The sequence below is a fragment of the Manacus candei genome, unplaced genomic scaffold (genome assembly GCF_025592945.1).
Source record: "Manacus candei isolate 608988 ecotype Guabito, Panama unplaced genomic scaffold, ASM2559294v1 h1tg000074l, whole genome shotgun sequence".
Lineage (NCBI taxonomy): Eukaryota > Metazoa > Chordata > Aves > Passeriformes > Pipridae > Manacus > Manacus candei.
Genome location: NW_026138122.1, coordinates 582,135 through 600,296, shown reverse-complemented (window position 1 = coordinate 600,296; position 18,162 = coordinate 582,135). Strand labels below are relative to the sequence as shown.

General features: G+C 44.5%; 1 protein-coding gene across 1 annotated transcript; it reads right to left on the bottom strand.

Annotated features, from left to right (window-relative positions):
- Window positions 1-7,597: 7,597 nt before the first annotated feature.
- Window positions 7,598-16,975, bottom strand: SMU1 (SMU1 DNA replication regulator and spliceosomal factor). The gene is made up of 12 exons (XM_051809039.1): window positions 16,826-16,975; window positions 16,179-16,389; window positions 15,933-16,085; window positions 15,188-15,298; window positions 14,631-14,759; window positions 13,765-13,884; window positions 13,297-13,413; window positions 12,963-13,090; window positions 12,199-12,325; window positions 10,760-10,927; window positions 10,326-10,478; window positions 7,598-9,728 (listed from the first exon to the last, which is right to left on the bottom strand). The coding sequence occupies exons 1-12, from the start codon at window positions 16,849-16,851 to the stop codon at window positions 9,630-9,632; spliced, it is 1,542 nt and encodes a 513-aa protein (XP_051664999.1). The 5' UTR covers window positions 16,852-16,975; the 3' UTR covers window positions 7,598-9,629.
- Window positions 16,976-18,162: the final 1,187 nt, after the last annotated feature.

The window sequence follows — 18,162 nt, the reverse complement described above, 5'->3', positions numbered from 1 at the left end:
CAGAAAAAATCTTAGCAAAAACCTTTCAGAAAATATGCTGAGAAGACAGGTCCAGATTTAACCTCTAGTGTGGTGCTTTAGTCTTGTGCAGCCATCTGGCTTGGGACAGAGCTTATGCTTTTCATACTGCAAAAGTGTCACAAAGAGAACTCTTGTAAATAGCTGCTATGTGGCAGTACATGTGTTGTAACTTGAATATCTGGAAACTCTTAGAAGACAACTCTAGCTCTTCTAAGTGTTACAGGTGTCATTTTATAAAGACAGCTATCACCATGGGTTTTGTACCTGAAATGTAGTTCCCTTTCAGGTATCCACAGAGCAGCAATTGTCTGCATGCTTCCCCTGCTTTTTTGTTTTCTTTATTCTGCTCAGCAGAAATAAAATCCTGTAGGCAAAATGTTTTTCCAAATTCTGCTTTGAATGAGCTCAGTGAGCTGTACAAATGTGACCAGCAGGTGCCTGTGCTCTCTTTGAGGGATGGTTTGTTTGAGTGAAGGGCAGAAACAAAGTAATCCTACCTCTGTCTAGGCCTGACTTCTGCACAGCTGTCTTGAGACTTAAACAGCAGTAAAATATGCTACTTTTTTTTTTTTACATGTTTATTTTTTCCCTTAAGCACGGGATCAAAGCAGCAAGAGCAAACAACACCTATGCAGTGCTTGGAGGATGAGAAGGGAACATTATTTTGCTTCAGATGACTGTGTATTATTTAAAAAAAAATCACAAAAACACAGAAAAAAAAAAAAAACAGCATTCCATAGCCTTATTTTCCCAACACCACTTTCATTTTGCTTTCACCACACCCACAGCCACACAGTTGAGGTAATGGTCTTGACTTACTTTTCAGACCACGGATGATTCTGTTTCATGCTTGGTAACACCAGAGGGGATGGGCCAGGTCTAGATTCCACAAGAGTGGCTGACCAGAAGCTGCCTCTGGAAGCCTTAGCAGAGCAGTCCAGGGAAAGATCATACTACTAATGCAGGAAGGGCAGTAGAAACACCACCAGTTTAGGATTCTGCTTTGAAATGAGCTGGTGACTGATGTAAAATCTGTGTCCCAAAGAAATACTGGCAGCATTAGAGGGAGCATTTGGCAAAAAGCACTAGTCAATGATGGCAAGAGCTAGCAAGAAGGACCCAGCCCTTAGACCTTCAGGTACAAGGTGTGACCTCTTCCAAGCTTCTTTCTTGTCCCATGATATTCTAGGTATTATACAGTTGCAGCAAGCAGCAAAACATGTTCTTTACCACTGAGAAATAAGACATTTTTTTCTGACTTCTTGTTGCTTTATGTGGAATACAGTTTCCCATTTTGGGAAATGAATGGACAGCTGTAGAAATTGAGGCCACGGTAGCACAAAATAGCTGTTTCCATGACTACCAGTGTAGTAATCTGACGTGTTGTTACCTGAGTTGATGCTTGCAGTCACTTCCAGTGTTTTAGCACCGCCAAATTCATATATTCAACTCGATAGTCTAGTCTATTATTATTCTTTCCACTCTGCACCAGGCATCTGAGACTTTTTTTTCCCCCCAGAAATCTTGCAGCTCCACTATTGCACAAGTTTGCTGTGAAACAGAACACCCACTGCAGACTCATTTAAGAGCCTGCTCTCATTTTTGTTTCTGCTTTCAGAGCCCTTAAAAAAACAGGTCCTTTCCTCCCCATAGCTTTGAATACCTGCTACCCAGCAGCAGTGCAAGAAGTCTGTTCAGCCTAGGGGAGTAAACTGAATTATCCCAAATCTGCTCTGAACTTGCAGTGTGATGCAAGGTCAAGCAAGCAAGTAACTCGCCCCTGTGACTTCTTCATTGGTGACTTCATCTGCGAAGACATGTTTATGGCTGATTACTGCTTAGAGCATTGGTAAGGCACACTGAGAAGGGAGGTTTGATTTAAACCATTTTTTTTCCAAAAACACACGAAAACGAAAGAAACAAAACCAAAGAAATGCCAGACTGAATGTTGTCTTAGGAGGTAAGATGAGTGCTATTATGGTGCTCAAAGAATGGGGGACTTCAACTACCCTGAAAACTGCTGTCAGGAAAACACAGCGGGACATGATAACAGTAACACAGGTAGATCCACGCCTCAGGTAAGTGCTAAGTGCTCTCTGCCATAATGATGGGCACTCAACCCAGAGGTTGATGAAGTGTTGTGGCAGGTGGCTAAATTACAAGAGACAGTTAATATACTCTGCAGTATTAGAGGGACAAAGGAGAGGTAGATGAGTAGGTTCAGAACCATACACTCACAGTGGACACCACCAAGCATGAGGCACCTTGGACATGGTGACGCACAAAAGCAGGGCTCCAATTCAACCTCCACCATCCAGACCAAAGCCAGATACCATATACCTATTAAAGGCTCTAGATGTCCATGAGCAAGGCCAACAAGGAGAACCTACACTAGCAGTGCACAGTGGTTACTGTAAAAAGAAATGTTGAGTGAGTGTGGTGGGCGACTCTGTTAAGGGGTACTGGGGCACCCACCTGCTAGTCTGATACACAGTCATGGGGAGTTTGCTGCCTCTTGGGAGCTGAGATCCGTGATGTTGTCAGGAGGGTACACCAAACTGTCAAAAGCACAGACTACTACCCACTATTACTTTTTCATGTGGGTGCAAATGGCACCACAAGCCAAAAAAGAGGTAGGATCAAGGAAAACCATAAAGGCCTGGTGAGGCAGATGAGAAACATTGATGGCCAAGTCATCTTCTCATTTTTCTTCCTGGTTAGAGGAATCGGGACAGCCAGAAGCAGATGCATAGTGCAGGTCAATGTTCTTGTGTCTGGTGCTATTGAGAAGGTTTGGGCTTTTGTAACAATGGTATGTGCTTTAATGATTGTAGCCTGTTAGTGAGAAATGGGATCTTTGGCAGCAGGCCAGCCAGTTTGGTGAGATAGGCTTTAAACTGAAGGACTCAGGGTTGGAGTCCAAAGTGGCAATGCTTTTGCCATTGCTTCCCCCTGGGGAGTAGGTCATACCAACCAATGCAGTGACAGATGTTCCTTGGCTGCCTCTCAAGTTGAGGACCAAAGGGCTAACCACATCAAGGATGTTTTTGGTCATGGTGAATCCTCTTACTCCCCTTCTAGGGAACCTCATTGCTTGATCCTCTCTGAAATGCCTGTATACAAACATATGCAGCATGGGGAATAAACAAGAACTGGAAAGATATGTGCAGTCATAGGCCATGATCTCATTGCAGCTATTGAGACGTAGTGGGATAGCTCATGACTGGAATGTTGTCATGGTTGAGTATGTACTTTTTAGAAATGGTAAGTCAGAGGTGAGATGATAAACTTACTCTACCCAGGGACAGATAAACCAGTTGAGAGTTTATGGGTGAGAATTACCCACTGTGCTCTGGCAGCCAGGAGGGCCAAACATGTCCTGGGGGGCATCAAGCAAAACATCACCAACCAGTCGAGGGAGGGGATTGTCTCACTGTGCTCTGACCTGGGGCGGCCTCACCTTGAATATTGTGTGCAGTTTGGGGTGCCAAAATATAAGAAAGATATTAAGCTACTAGAGAATATCCAAAGGAGGGCGATGAAGATGGTGAAGGGCCTTGAGAGGAAGCCATGTGAGGATAGGCTGAGGTCACCTCACCATGAGGAAGAACTTCTTTACATCGAGGGTGGCAGAGCACTGGAACAGGCTGCCCAGGGAGATCATGGAGTCTGCCTCTCTGAAGACATTCAAAACCCACCTGCTCTAGGTGACCCTGCCTTGGCAGGGAAGGGGGGAAGACTAGATGATCTCCAGAGGTCCATTCCAACCCTAAAAATTCTGTGATAATCAGTTCAGGAGTGCATCAATGAAAACTTCCTGACCCAAGTGATAGAGGAACCAACGAGGAGTGGTGCTCTGTTGGACCTCATACTCAAAAACAAAGGGCTTGTTGGGATTGTCAAGATCAAAGGCAGCCTTGGCTGCAATGACCATGAGCTGGGGGGGTTCAGAATCCTGAAACGAAGGAAGAGGATAAAATGCAAGTTCTCAGCTCTGGACCAGGAGAGCAGACTTTGGTCTCTCTGAAGATCTGCTTTGGAAGTACCCCGAGGGATAAGGCTCTGGAGTGAAGAAGGGCCCAAGAAAGCTGGTTAATATTCAAGGTTCACCTCTCATAGGCTCAGGAGCAGTCCCTTCCAGTGAACAGGAAGTGAGGCAAAAATGGCAGAAGGTCTGTGTGGATGCACAAGGAACTCCTGGCTACACAAAAAGGAATCATCTGGAGGATGAGTAACCAGGGTTGAGTTGAGTGGGGAGGAGCACCAATATGTTGTTTGGGCATCCAGGGATGAAACTATGAAAGTTAAAGCTCAACTGGAGCTGAATCTGGTCAGGGACATCAAAGACAACAAGCACCTCTGTAAGTACAAAAGTGAGAAAGAGTAGGGAAAATGTGGGTCTGTTACTGAATTAGGTGGGGCATCTGGTCACACAGGACATAGAAAAGACTGAAGTACTGAATATCTTCTTTACCTCTGTCTTACTGATTACATGGGCCCTCAGAGAATCCCAGGTCCCAGAGACCAAGGGAAAAATCTGGAGCAAGGATGAGGTGGAAGAGGATAGGTCACAGAAGACCTAGGAAACTGGACAAACACATGTCCACGGGCCCCAGTGGGATGCACCCACAAGTGCTGTGGGAGTGGCAGATGTCATTGCAAGGCCCCTCTTGACAATCTTTGATTGATCATGGTATCTGGGAGAAGTGCCCAAAGACTCATGGAAAGTAAAGCAGCAGAGAAGGAACCTGGGCGTCCTGGTGGACACCAAGGTCATACATGAACAAGTAATGTGCCCTTTTTGGAAAGAAGACTAATGCTGTCCTTGTTGGCAGCGGGTAGAGGGAGGTGATCCTTCCCATCTACTCAGCAAGGGCTAGGCCATATCTGGAATGTGTGTCTGGTTTTGAGTTCCCCAATACAAGAGGGACCTTGTTGTACTGGAGAGAGTTCAGTAAAGGGTCACAAAGATGCTGAAGGGACAGGACCATCTCTGTTATGGGGAAAGGCTAAGAGGGTTAGGACTGTTCAGCCTGGAGAAGACTCAAGGGGAATCTCACTGATGTGCAGAAATACCTGAAGGGAGGGTGCAAAGAAGAACAGGCTCTGACTAGCAGTACCCAGTGACAGGAGGCAACGGGAATAGACTGAAACACAGGCGGTTTCCTCTGAGTATTTGGGAACTCTTTTTACTGGGGGTGACTGGGCACTGGTACAGGCTGCTCAGGGAAGTGGTAGAGTCTCCATCCTTCCAACATCAGACATCCTGTCGTTCTGTGAATAAAACTTGCAAGAACATTTACTTCTAATTTGGGAAGACAGGAAAGGCTTAACTAGCTTCCAACAGCACATGCCTGTTCCCAGACAAGCAAATGCCATTTCCTGCCCAACAAAGGCAGTTATCAAAAGAATTTGTTACTACACAGGGAGAAGGTTTATACACTAGGGGAAATAAAGAAACTGAAGAGGGCTTCTGTGCTGGTTTAAGAGTTAACCAGCAGGGGAAATGAACTCAACTTCAAGGAGAGATTATAAATCAGAATAACAATTTATTAAAATAATACGGTAAGTACAATTATACAAACAAACAATTGGTTTTAACCCACAAACCCCAAATGTATAACCCAGCACCCTGGGGCATGAACAAAGTGGTGTTCCTTGGGCCCCCCCTTGAGTCCACAGTAAAGGGAGAGGGGAAAAACCTGCTGGTGGGAGAGCTGTTGCAGTCTGGTCAAAAGTGGTGATTGCAGTCCAGCTGAGGGTGGTGGTCTCAGTCTGGTTGAGAGCGGTGAGCTGTAATCTTCCTCTGGATCCCAGGAGTGGTGGAAAGGTTCTGAAACTCCAGGTCTATATATTCTCCAGTTCAGGCAGGAATGGTCAATCCTTCCCTCAGAGTGGGGAATTCCATAAAAGGAATGGTCAATCCTTCCCTCAGAGCGGGGAATTCCATAAAAGGAATGGTCAGTCGTTCCCTCAGAGTGGGGAATTCCATAAAAGGGTATGAGGACAGGAACATCTCCCCCACAGGCAGGCCCCCCCTCCCCCCGACAACAGTTTCTGGGAAATGGCATGGAGGGCCATAGAATACACAGTTTTGGGCTACACCCATCCAGTGATGAATCGGTCCCAGCTGTTCTAAATAGGACAACTTCATTACTCTTTTTCATGGTACAAATACCCGTTAAAATAAAATTGTTATGCCTCCACCTCTTGCTCCATGAAGAGTCAAAGAACTCCCATAACTCCTACTCTGCCCCCAAAATAAAGCATTTAACCACCTTTCTCCCTAGGATTCACCTAAAGCCTGTGCTTTTTTTCCTGATAGTGAGACCCAAGTTTGCTCAGCCTGTCTTTCACGAGTTGTCATGGCCCAGAAGGTCATAGGGTTTATTTACAACTACCCAGTGAACATACGGGGGCCCATACCATCAACAGGAGCTGGAGCTGGAGTAACCATGCTTAAGGACTCCCAAAACCCACACAGACTAGGCAGAAAGTGAAGAAAAGCTGCATGCAAAAAGTATTTATAGCTGACTGCTGGCATCATTTTTCCTATAAATCTATGCAACATCTTTTCTTTTTTTTTTTTTTCCACACAAATCGAACACTGGTCCTGTCAAGATGACTCACATCAGAGGCAGGCCCTCTTACTGAGGGTCCTGGCTCAAAACCCCCTGCAAAACACAGGATCAGAGATTCATGAGGGCTGACAGGGAATCCTGGAGGCCATCTACTCTCTCAGGCTTCGTGAGAATTCACCTGCTTTACAAGACATTCACAACGAATCCACTGCTGTTGAGATCAAGTCTTCCGTTTTCAGGTGGTCTCCCCAGATTTTACTAGGGAGGGTTTGATTTTTGTTTGTGGATGTCAAGCTCGTAATAATTGCCATCAGCTATTATATCTATGTGACATTCCTAGGATACATTGCCCTTTGGAAGAACACAGCTATTCTTTTGTATCCCTTTGCACTTCTCATTGTGCTCTATTTGATCTCGCTAGCATGGGGACGGGAGTGAAACAAACCCAGGACTTCATGTCTTCATATCTAATGTTTATTTTCTTTTTCCATTAGCCGTTTTTGACAGTAAAAAAAAAAAAACAAACCAAAAAAACGAGTGAGATATAAGTGTTACGTAAAGAAATGATATGGAATAAGGGGTGGAGAACGTAGTGGGGTTGGTATTTTGGATTTTTTAGGCCTTCCTTAGCAACGGGGTCAGAGATCTAAGGCAGTATTCCATATCATCCCTTTCTGTAACACAACATGTAAAAAGGTGCAGACAAGAGAGTTCACTCTCTTCTTTTTGCTTGTATAGGCCAGGGCCTGCTGCTCCGACCTGCCGTTATCTCCGTTCCCTTCGGGAGGTGTGGGGAGTTAGTTCTGCTGCCTCGTTCAAGGAAATATTTAATTAGCTTTTATTTCTTCGTTAGCTCTCTATTAACGGTGCACCTTTGGAGGACATTCACCACATGGCACAACTCCCCCCCACCCCGACATTTTGCACTTCTCTGTGTATGACAGAACTTGACGTTTCCAAACAAAACAATTCAAGAACAAAGCAAAGCCCACGGGTGAACAATGTTTTCTTTAATGTGAGTCAAAGCACTAGATGTTGCCTTGTTCTAGTCTTACAGAGAGGTAAGTGGCATAACACCCGGGTGGTTGTCCAGAGAGAAAAATGTCTTCCTAGATTTAAAAAAACTAACATTTACTTTAAAAAAATTCCGTTTTAATTAAAAAAAAAAAAAATTCACATTTTCAAGAGTAAGACTACATTTTTGTGTCAACTGTCAGCTATTTTACAAATTACAGCTGTAGCCTAGGAAATAAGTTTTACCACTGCCCTTTCACAAGTACTCATAAAAATCCCCCTTTTGTCTTGAGTATTTAATGCAATAAACTGAAACTCTTCAAAGAAAAGCATAAAAAGGCCAGAGATTCTTACATTTTTAAGCTAGAGAATGTATTTCAACCTTTAAACACTAAAATTCTGACAGTTTTATTTGCTGTAAGTACTTTTCTCTTAGAGAACAATGTAAGATACAGTTTTCATTGAGGATTAGCAGTTCTGTGTAATCTGAAGACAAAATGAACCACAAGTTAGCTAGTATTAAAAATATTTTGTCAAGATCTTCTGTATCAAAAGTACTAATTGCCAATGGAGCCTGTCAGATGCATCACTGTTAGATATTTCTGTCTTTTCAGGCAGGAAAAATAATCACTTTTTGCTATCTAAAAAAACCCTCTATTGATGTATTTAAGGAAGTAAAAAAAAACAACTTGGGAATTAAAACATCACAGCTAAACAGAGAACTAAACACTACAGTTTAATTAGTGCACTGAACAAGCAATGCTACGTGAGAATTCCAGCTGAACTTTTTCTGCATTCCCTAGACCACTATAGACATAGACAAAATACTTGAATTGGAACTAATTTATTTAATCAAACAGAAATCATCACTGTTTGAAAGATTACTGTGGCAGGAAAGCATTCTACAAGAGATGAGGACAGAGCACAGCACAGCAGATTCACACCTACAAGCGTTTCAGTCATCATTACAGGAGAAACCTCATCTTCTGCATCGTAGAAAAGACATGGTCAGATTCTGGTGTACACTCACAACAGTGTGCATTAGACAGGATCTCAAATCATAAACTCATTTGCTCCAAACTGAGCATATGAAGAACCTGAAAGTGTCTTTTTATCTGTGGGACCTAAGTATCACTTTGACTAGGTCCACAGGCATATGAAATTGAAAAAAAAGAAAATCTTACAAATAATTATGAAAAGTGTTATCATAGCACTAGGAACTCAGCCTATGTAAACCAACTTTTGCATGTTTTAAAATATTGATCCCCTAAAGCCTGTTTCAGTTACAACTGGTCTGAAGACATTTTGCACTTACAGGAAGAGAGTACTTATACCTTTTAATCTAGAAGTGAAATAAAACAAAAGGAAAAAAAAAAACCAAACCAAACCAAACCAAAACCAACTGTATCTCACTGCCAGATCAGGCAAGTTTATAGTTTACAGTAGGAAGTGCTGGCAGATGGGGAAGCATAGTTTCGTTCTGAGAAAGCTGTGTGACACTACTTTCCAATATAATTGGAAAAATGATAGTGAAAATTGAACACAGCAAAACCCAATGAACTAGAAATGGTCTTGACTTCAAGCTGAAGTGTAGCCTCATGTGCATTCCAGAAAAACTATGCTTATGTTTCATCAGTGTGAAAGAAACAGCTTTCCCACTCCACATTTCACTCAAATTTAAAAAAAAAAAAACAACAATACATTTTGCTGTATTTTAGGAAGTCAGCAACCACTCATAAGTGTGCCTACTTCCTGGCTCATTCAACTTTTACAAACATTGTAGGAAGAGTACAGAGTTCAGGAGACACAAAAGCACTCTCACCAAAGTCACTTTGACTACTCTGATAAAAATAAGTATATGAAATTAAGCAATGCTGTATTTAAGCATTTCTCTGGAAACCCTAACTAAAAATTGAGCAAGTATCATACTCTGCACATTTAGATCTTGTTAAAGCACAAACACCAATAACCCGTGACTAACAGGCACGCTTCAGAGCTCGCTGTGACACCCATCTATGGCTTCCAGAGCTTGAGGAGGCCATCTTCACTGTAAGTGGCAATCAGGTTCTGGTGGGGGTGATGAGCAATGCCAATGACATCCTTTTCATGAACCTAGAGAATAAGCAGAAAGATGCGTCAAAAGAGTCTTCCTTTAGCAGATTCGAGGCAGATATTCTCTTCAAACAAGAACTAGAGGAAAGCTGGACTGAGTTTTAACATACCCCCCAACAACAAATTCCAGTCACAACAATTTTTGTGACATGGCAGTTACTTTTTGCTGGGCAAGGGGAGGTTCAGTGAAAGCTTACATCCACAGAAATCCCCAAATTTTAAGTGTTCCTTGTCAAATTCAGACATTCAATCTGGTATTCCTTTTTAGTTCAATCCAAGCCAAATTTCAGCCTGACAGCTTTACATCTGACAGCTTGGTCAGATCCTCCCCCAGCTGGAGCCCAGGACAACACATGCTCTCATTCAAATAGGTTTGACCCAATTCGCTCCTGGCTTGGTGGGTAAATATTTTTCTAACTTTTACAATCAAATGGTTCTACAAAACCAAACGCATTCTACAGCCAAATGTTCTGCAATATGTTTGTTACCAATTGCGGCTGTTTCCTTGGTCTGAGAGTACTCTTTATGGAAGTCATGGAGAATAGTTACATCCTCCTTGTGTTTAAACTCTGCAAAAGTTCAAAGCTAAAAACTTACAGTCAGAGTTCTCTCCAGCTTGCCGGTCACTGTGCTGAAGCAGTAAAGCACAAAATCTTCACCAACACAGTAGATCCATTCACCGCGAGGGGAAAGCGCACAGCAGACAAAGTCACCACCTTCTCTCTTACCAGAGCTAAAGCTTCTTACAATCTGTAAAGACACCCCCCCAAGAAATAATTGCCAGGATTAAACAGCAGCACCATTACTCTATTCAGGGCAAAAATATTTAAGCAGTACTAAGTCTGCTTAGAACACAAGATCTCTCCACAGCTAAAAGTGCTTTCTGCATTCTATAAAGTGAGTACAGAATAGTTTGTCCAGAAAGCAAACCAGAGAGATCAGGTTTAACCCAACACTAGGTTATTAACCGGGGTTTTCTGCATTCTAGAAATGACAGAGAAACTTTAAAGAATGCCAGTAAGGTCACATACCTGTCCTTGCATATTCATGATGACAACTGTATTTGATCTGTTGCAAACAACGAAGTGTTCTGGGTTTTTAGGCAGCAGAATGACACCGTTCACAGTAATGTCTGTCCCAGCAGTGCTGCCAAGAGACTTGAAGGTGTTTGAGCACTCTGTTGTCTTCACATTCCAAACCTAGTTTTAAAAACAAACATAAAACCAATTACCTTTAAAAAATTAAAACAAGAATGAGCTGATACAGAATTCAGAATTTTTAAGGCTCCTGGAGGGAAATATGAATTCCAAAAGTTATAGTCTAATGCAGAATTTGAGAAAGAAAGTTATCACATCTATTATGAAGTGTGAACACCACGACTAACTTCACTACAACTGAACTGCAGGTGAATTTCCATTACCCAAATTCTACCTGGCTCCCTTACTTTAAGCATATTCCCTAAGGGGTGAATCCAGACATCCTTTCTGCATTTAGCTGGTATCTGTGAATATATGAGTAACCTCTGCACATGCAATCTGCTTTACACAAGACTGACATGAAAACTGCAGACAAAGCAAAGCCTCACTGCTATTACTGAGAGGGACATCCCAGCTTACAGCTGCCTCAGGCTCAACACCAGCTGTTTAGAAACAGGAAACAGAACTACTTGTTTAATATTTAAAATGTTTAATATTTAAAATTCATCATCTGTGAAATATTTGTGCTGTTTACCTACTAGTACAATCAAAAGAAACCACCTTCTTACGCTATTCCCATGACTGGGGCAGTCAAGCAAAGGGTGCCAGTCTGAAGTAACATTCCATTTGATACGAGCAAACCTATCACAGTTTCCTGGGCACATCTATGAACAGGATCTGTTTGCCCACCCTCAGTGCACTACATTGATGCTCTACTTAATAAATAAATACAGAAACAACTACATTAACCAAATAAGTGAGTAATACCCTCAATGCAATAATGCTTTACTCCTCTTAACTACTACACACTGTGCACTTTCACTCTTTCCTGAGACTAAAAGCCAGACCTGTCATCAGCTTCACTGATGTCAAATTACCCAGTTTACAAAGCAAGGGGCTCCTAAGCAACAAGAAACAAACAGGTGACCAACACAGTAAGAAAATACAACTATTCCAGAGAAGGGAATCCCCAGGTCCTAGGACAAGAGGTATCACAGTCAACTCTATGTCTAGAATAAAGCAGAACAGGCAGATAAGTCCTGCACTTTTGCCCCCCTTTCACAAATGCAGCAGAGACGGGCTCTGCAACAGACTGTAAGCACAGCATGAGATGCCATCAGTGCTCACACAAATCTAGAGTGCAGGTCACAAGCAGACTCTCTACTGCAAGTAACCCCAAGTTCTTCTCCAGAGACTGCAGCAACTACAACAAATCAGCTAGAAGAAAGCAAGAGCCTGAATGTGTTATTCACAAAGGGTAAATGCTATCTTACCTTCACTGTGCCGTCAGAGGAGGCGCTGATAATGTAGTGGCCATCCTGGGTAAAAGTAGCTTCATTGACAAAGGAGGAATGACCACGGAATTCCTTTAAAGTTTTCCCAGATTTTAAACCATGAATCCTGTCAGAAAACACAGGTGCAAACCAGTGAGTAAATTCCACTCAGTAACAAGACACCAAGTAGGCACAAGATCAGAACCACTGCATTACACAAACATTAAGCAACACCTCCGAGGTGCTAAAAGTTGCAGGAAAAAGGGTTTGATGAGGTTGCTGCTGCCTGGTAACTTAAGATTAGAACAGAGTTTTTATAACTATTTGCTTAACATCACTATCCAACATGTTTTTAAAGAATAAACAGAGTCAAGTTCTTCTCAAAGGCCCACGGCTGAAGTACAAAAGGTAAAAGATACACGTTAAAAAGGAAAAAAAAAATCATTATCAAACCAACCCAAAACATTTTTTCCTATTTCCAAACAGGATTTTCCCCAAAAGAACTGTAGAGCCCTAGACAGATTCCAAGAAAAGCAATAGGAGCAATAGGGTCTTCAACCACAGAGATCTTGAAAACTCAGCTGGACAAGGCCCTGAGCAAACCACCCTAAGTGAAAGGCTTGTTGCACTTTGAGAAGCTTAGCGGACTAAAGACCTGTACAGGTACCTTCTAAATTAAATTATTTTATAGTTTAGCTGCTTAATGTGAAAATTCTGTTTTCATTTCTCCCCCACTGTAGTTCACACTTTCTCAGTTTATTTACCTGATTGTCTGATCAAAAGAAGCACTAAGAATCTGGCTGCTGTCTTTAGAGAAACTGAGGCATGTAACACCTTTACTGTGTGCTCGTTCAAATCTTCTCAGGCACTGACCACTCTGGATTTTCCACACCTGAAGAGGAAAAGAGCAAATGAAATAAAAGTGGTTACTCTGCTATGAGGTCACAGAAGCTTAAACACCAAAGCCAATATACATATCTGTTTCTGAGCCATGTCAAACTTCATTTATTATTATATGGGATGGCAACGTTCCTGCAATTGCAAAGTAATCTTTTTGGTCACCGTCTCTCCCAATATACAGTACAAAAAGATCTGTACCTTGATCTTTCCATCCTGTGCTCCAGTTGCTAGCATTTCTGTATCTCTGCTGAAGCACATGCACAGCACTGCATCATCCATCATCATAAAGTTATCTTGTGCCTGGTACTTCAGATCCTAAACAAAAGCAGAAGATGTCTATTTTAAGGCAAAGTACAAAAGTACAGCAGTTTTAACTTACAGTTATATTTTATAACCTATCGTCAAACAGACTTCACAGCTTTGTAATGCAGGATTCAAAGGCAACAACAGTGATGCAGAGAAGTAAAAAATTTATCACAGAGGGAAATCTGTGACAGACCAAACAGTTAAACCCATGTAAGTGTTCCAGACTGATATGTGAATCGCCTAAGCAGACAACCTTCTCAGGTTCAAATTCCCTGACAAATGAAAATAAACAAAATCTCAAAGAGTAAATTCAGGTGCTCTGACAAATGAACCATTCGTGTGAAATAAGGAGCAACTTACCTTCCTAATCTTCCCAGTAGTGAAGTTCCACACTTCAATGAAGCCATCGACAGAGCCAGTAACCAGGTACTGTCCATCTGGAGAAAACCGAGCACACTCCACGTGCGACTTCTGCCCAAACTGTTTTATAGAAGAATATAAGCAAAACTTGATAAGCGACTTAAAAGGAACAACTCATTAAAACAAAACTGTAGTCTCATTTTGATGGTAAAAATGCAGCATTTTGTACAGGTATGCACTCACAAATTTAATGCTCCTTAGTACAAGGAGCATTGCTTCACTTGGAGTGATGTTTCTTCAGTGTAATTTTTACAGGGAATGTTTGATATTTTTTTATATCCAATTTTTAAATTTCCAAGTTTTTAAATACAAGTGACCATGACAACTGAATATAGAAAAAAAAGTCTTCACTAATCAAAATAAAAGTACAAGATCAGCACTGGTAAACAGAACAGTTCTAATAAAGCTGTTACTGAACACCACAAATTGATTTCACAGGTTCTGACTTGTGGCTTCTAAAAAACAGTTTAAGATACAAGTATTTCCTTGCACAGACAAAGAAGGAGACTATGCCAACTTCTGGAAACTGATTGATTCTGAACTGTGAAGCCAAAGAAACAGCACATTTATCTTAATCACAAATACCACAAGCACTCAATCCTGTTAAAAGACCTCATCTCAGACTCTCATGAAGGAAAGTCTCCCGATGAGATAAAGCATGGAGTAGAAATGGGGAGGGGAAAAGGAGGGGGGAGATGACTTACAACAAAAAGAACAGAAGAATTCAGATGATTTACCCTTATCTTCCAACATAAAGCACAGGAAGGAACAAGCAGCAGTAACATACATAAAAGGAAATACATCACCTTAATATGCCTGCTCAGCTGTGTGGGAAACTTTTCTTCTTCTACATCTTTCACAGCTGCTTTGCCTCTGAACAAGTCAATTGTCATACCAGGAGGAAGCAGGCCCTGATGCTGCTGCCATTTCAGTGCCTTTAAAAGAGTTGTAAGACATCAGCATTAGGTATCAGTTAACACAGACACACGATATATGAAATACTGTCTGCACAGAGTATCAACAAAAACATTCTGAGAACCAAAAATGGGCTGAAAGCACAACAGGAACAGTGTGTGTGTTATAGAATGTTATTTTCAAAGTGTATTCTATGTGCTGAATATTTATTCTGTTGGAAGAAATCTACTGTTGGAGTGATGACTTTTCCTACAACAGCTAAATCCTTGCGACATGGGAAAAATTTAATTTTTAACTATTTACCAGATTTAAATTTACCACATGTATATGCGTAACATCTGAGCCTTACTTTTACAGAGTTGGAAACTCAACTACACCATAGCTAGTTTTCTGCAGCAGAGATCTAAGGGAGCTGACACAGCTACTGAAATACTTTTCCAAGACTTACCTGCCCCAACAGTGCCATGAGACGGGATGGAGGCACCACACTGACTTCTCCAGCCAAAGCTTGTGCAATAGCAGCTCTCCGCTTCTCTTTGCTGCTCCCATCTGGGTATGCCTAGAGAGAAGTTGTTTTTATGAGGTGATTATTCCAAAGCATAATTATTTTTTTCCGCAAAAACCTCTGTTGCTCTGAATCAAAGCCCCTTCCATATCGATTTTCCACCAGACCTCCAAAACTCTCTTCTCTTTAATACCCACCCTTGAAACACTCAGGCTACAGAATCATAGAATTCTCAGGGTTGGAAAAGACCTCCAGGATCAATCCACTAACCCAGTTAGCCAATAACCTAACAGGCCTTCACCAAAAATGTCAGACTGACATCATCAGACTGAAATAACCAGTAAGAAATAACGCCTTGCTACTATACAGTAGTATTTTTGTTGGCACAAGGTGCCTTTTTTTCTGCTGTCCTACATAAGACAGAAAAAGCAAAGTACAGATGTCATCCTGTGGCAGGACACATGTATACACCCCAGAACTCCCACTGCTCTGGTGCTGTCTCATGATCAAGTGCCAAGCACCAGTTCCTTAACACTTCATAAAACACATAAAGTCTTCAAACTGGGAAACTGCAGGCAGGTTCTCACTCCCAGAGATAAGGAAAAGAGACTCCCTGAGCCATCAGCGACTTGGGCTGACGCTGGGGGTCGTGTAGGAGAGCAGAAGTCTCTAAGAGAGCACAACATACCTCACGAGGATCAAAGTAGGACCTGGCCAGAAGGTTTTCCAGGTGGATGTAGCGCTCAGGCTGGGTTTGTTTCAGCATGATCATGGGATCTGTCTGTCTCAGCAGGGACCTGGCAGCCCCCAGTTCCCGGAGCTCGATCAGCTCCAGTACAACCTGCACCAAGAGACACGTCTGTATTAGCATGGAGAACACCACAGAGACTCCCATGCGGGTTGAAGAGCCGGTACGAGCCCCGTGCTCGCTCACCTGCTCGTAGAGGTCGATAAGGGTCTTGTCAGGCAGCTTCAGCGACTGTATGGCCTGCAGCACCGTGTCCCAGTGCCCGCTGTTGATGTCCGCCACGAAGCTCTCGATACTGTCCACGGTGTTGAGGGACACGGTGGTCTCCTCCTGCAGGGTGGCGAGCGCCCGGTGGAGGCTGTTCTCCTTCAGGTACTGCATGATGAGCCGGATCACGCTGTGGGGAACGGCACAGTGAGCGCTCAGACCGGGCATGGCGCACACGGGGCCGCCGAGGCCGTGGCCGCCAACCCCCCTTGCGCCCCGCACCACCGCCCCCCCTCCCCGCGCCGCCGCCCCCCCCTCCCAGCGCCGTCGCCCCCCCACTCTTCGCCGTCGCCCCCCCACTCTTCGCCGTCGCCCCTCCCTCCCCTCTTAGCCGCCGCCCCCCCCTTCGCCGTCGCCCCCCCCTTCGCCGTCGCTCCCCCCTCTTCGCCGTCGCCCCCCCCTTCACCGTCGCTCCCCCCTCTTCGCCGTCGCCCCCCCCTCGCCGTCGCCCCCCCCTTCGCCTTCGCCCCCCCTCCCTCCTTCGCCGTCGCCCCCCCCTCCCCCCTTCGCCGTCGCCCCCCCCTCCCCCCTTCGCCGCCGCCCCCCCCCTTCGCCGCCACACGTACTCGGAGGACTCGATTTCAATCGACATCTTGAGCCGCTGCTGCCGCTTCTGCCGCTGCCGCTAACGCCGATACTGTCGCTACCGCCGCTGCTGCTGCTGCCGCCGCCGCCGCCACCGCCGCACAAGGCCTTCTGCCAGCACTTCCGCCAGGCGTCCTAACGTCTTTCCGCCAGGCGTCCTAACGTCACTTCCGCCAGACCTTCCGCTTCAGCCCCGCGGGGCCCTCACGCCCGACGCCGATGACATCACTTGGCGGGGCGGGGCCCGCGCGCGGACAGCCCCCCTAGCTGTGGCGCGGCTCTGGCGCCCCCTGGCGGCCGCGTGGCGGCAGCGCGGCGGGGCTCCCGGCGCGGCCGCCGGGGCGAGGACACGGTCCGGGAAGGCGGGCGGTCCCGCTGCCTCCCACCGAGCTGCAGCACAGCGCCAGCCGGCTGAACATCAGCCAGCAGCGTGCCCAGATGGGCCAGAAGGACAGTGGCATCCTGGCCTGTACCAGGAATACTGTGGCCGCCGGGGCCAGGGCAGGGATTGCCCCCTGTTCTTGGCCCCGGTGAGGCCGCACATCGAGTTCTGTGTCCAGGTCTGGGCCCCTCCGTTCAGGAAGGACTTTGAGGTGCTGGAGCAGGTCCAGAGAAGGACAACAGAGCTGGGGAAGGGTCTGGAGCACAAATCCTATGGGGAGCAGCTGAGGCAGGTGGGAGAAAATGTTGCTCAGGGGTGACCTTATTGCTCTCTAGAACTACCTGGAAGGAGGTTAAAGCCAGGTGAGGGTCAGTCTCTTCTCCCAGGTAACTAGTGACATGATGAGAGGACAGAGCCCCAGGCTGCATCAGGGGAGGTTTAGTTTGGACATCAGGAGGAATTTCACAGAAAAGGTGATCAGATATTGGGATGGGCTGCCCAGGGAGGTGGTGGAGTCACCGTCCTCGGAGGTGTTTAAGGAAAGACTGGACATGGCACTTAGTGCCGTGGTCTAGTGGACATGGTGGTGTTCAGTCACAGGTTGGACTCAAGAGATCTGAGAGGTCTTTTCCAGTCTAATTGATTCTGTGATTGCACCCTCTGTCTTTCGTTCATTGGGATCTCAGAGGATTCCCTGTGGTGACAGACATGTTGGGCTGCAGGTCATGCATCCTGGCATGGACATGGAACAGTTCCTTGTCCTCCTGCTGCTTTGCACGTGCAGGTTTGCAGGTGCAAGTCAGGGGTATTACTTGCAGCTTGCAAGTCTTAATAAGCTATTGTGAGCTTTGCATTTCAAGAGTGTGGTCATGTATGAAAGAATGACAGTACACGAAGTAATATCTCACGAGTAAGGAAATTAATAGCATGACTTAC

Bases quoted from the DNA above. Each gene is read 5' to 3' on its own strand.
- SMU1 (XM_051809039.1), bottom strand. From the start codon at position 16,851: ATGTCGATTGAAATCGAGTCCTCCGA. The intron at 10,479-10,759 runs GTATGTGACCTT...GTGTCTTTACAG, and splicing joins TCATGAATATGCAAGGACAG to ATTGTAAGAAGCTTTAGCTC. The intron at 9,729-10,325 runs GTAAGTTTTTAG...CTTATTCTCTAG, and splicing joins AGCTGGAGAGAACTCTGACT to GTTCATGAAAAGGATGTCAT.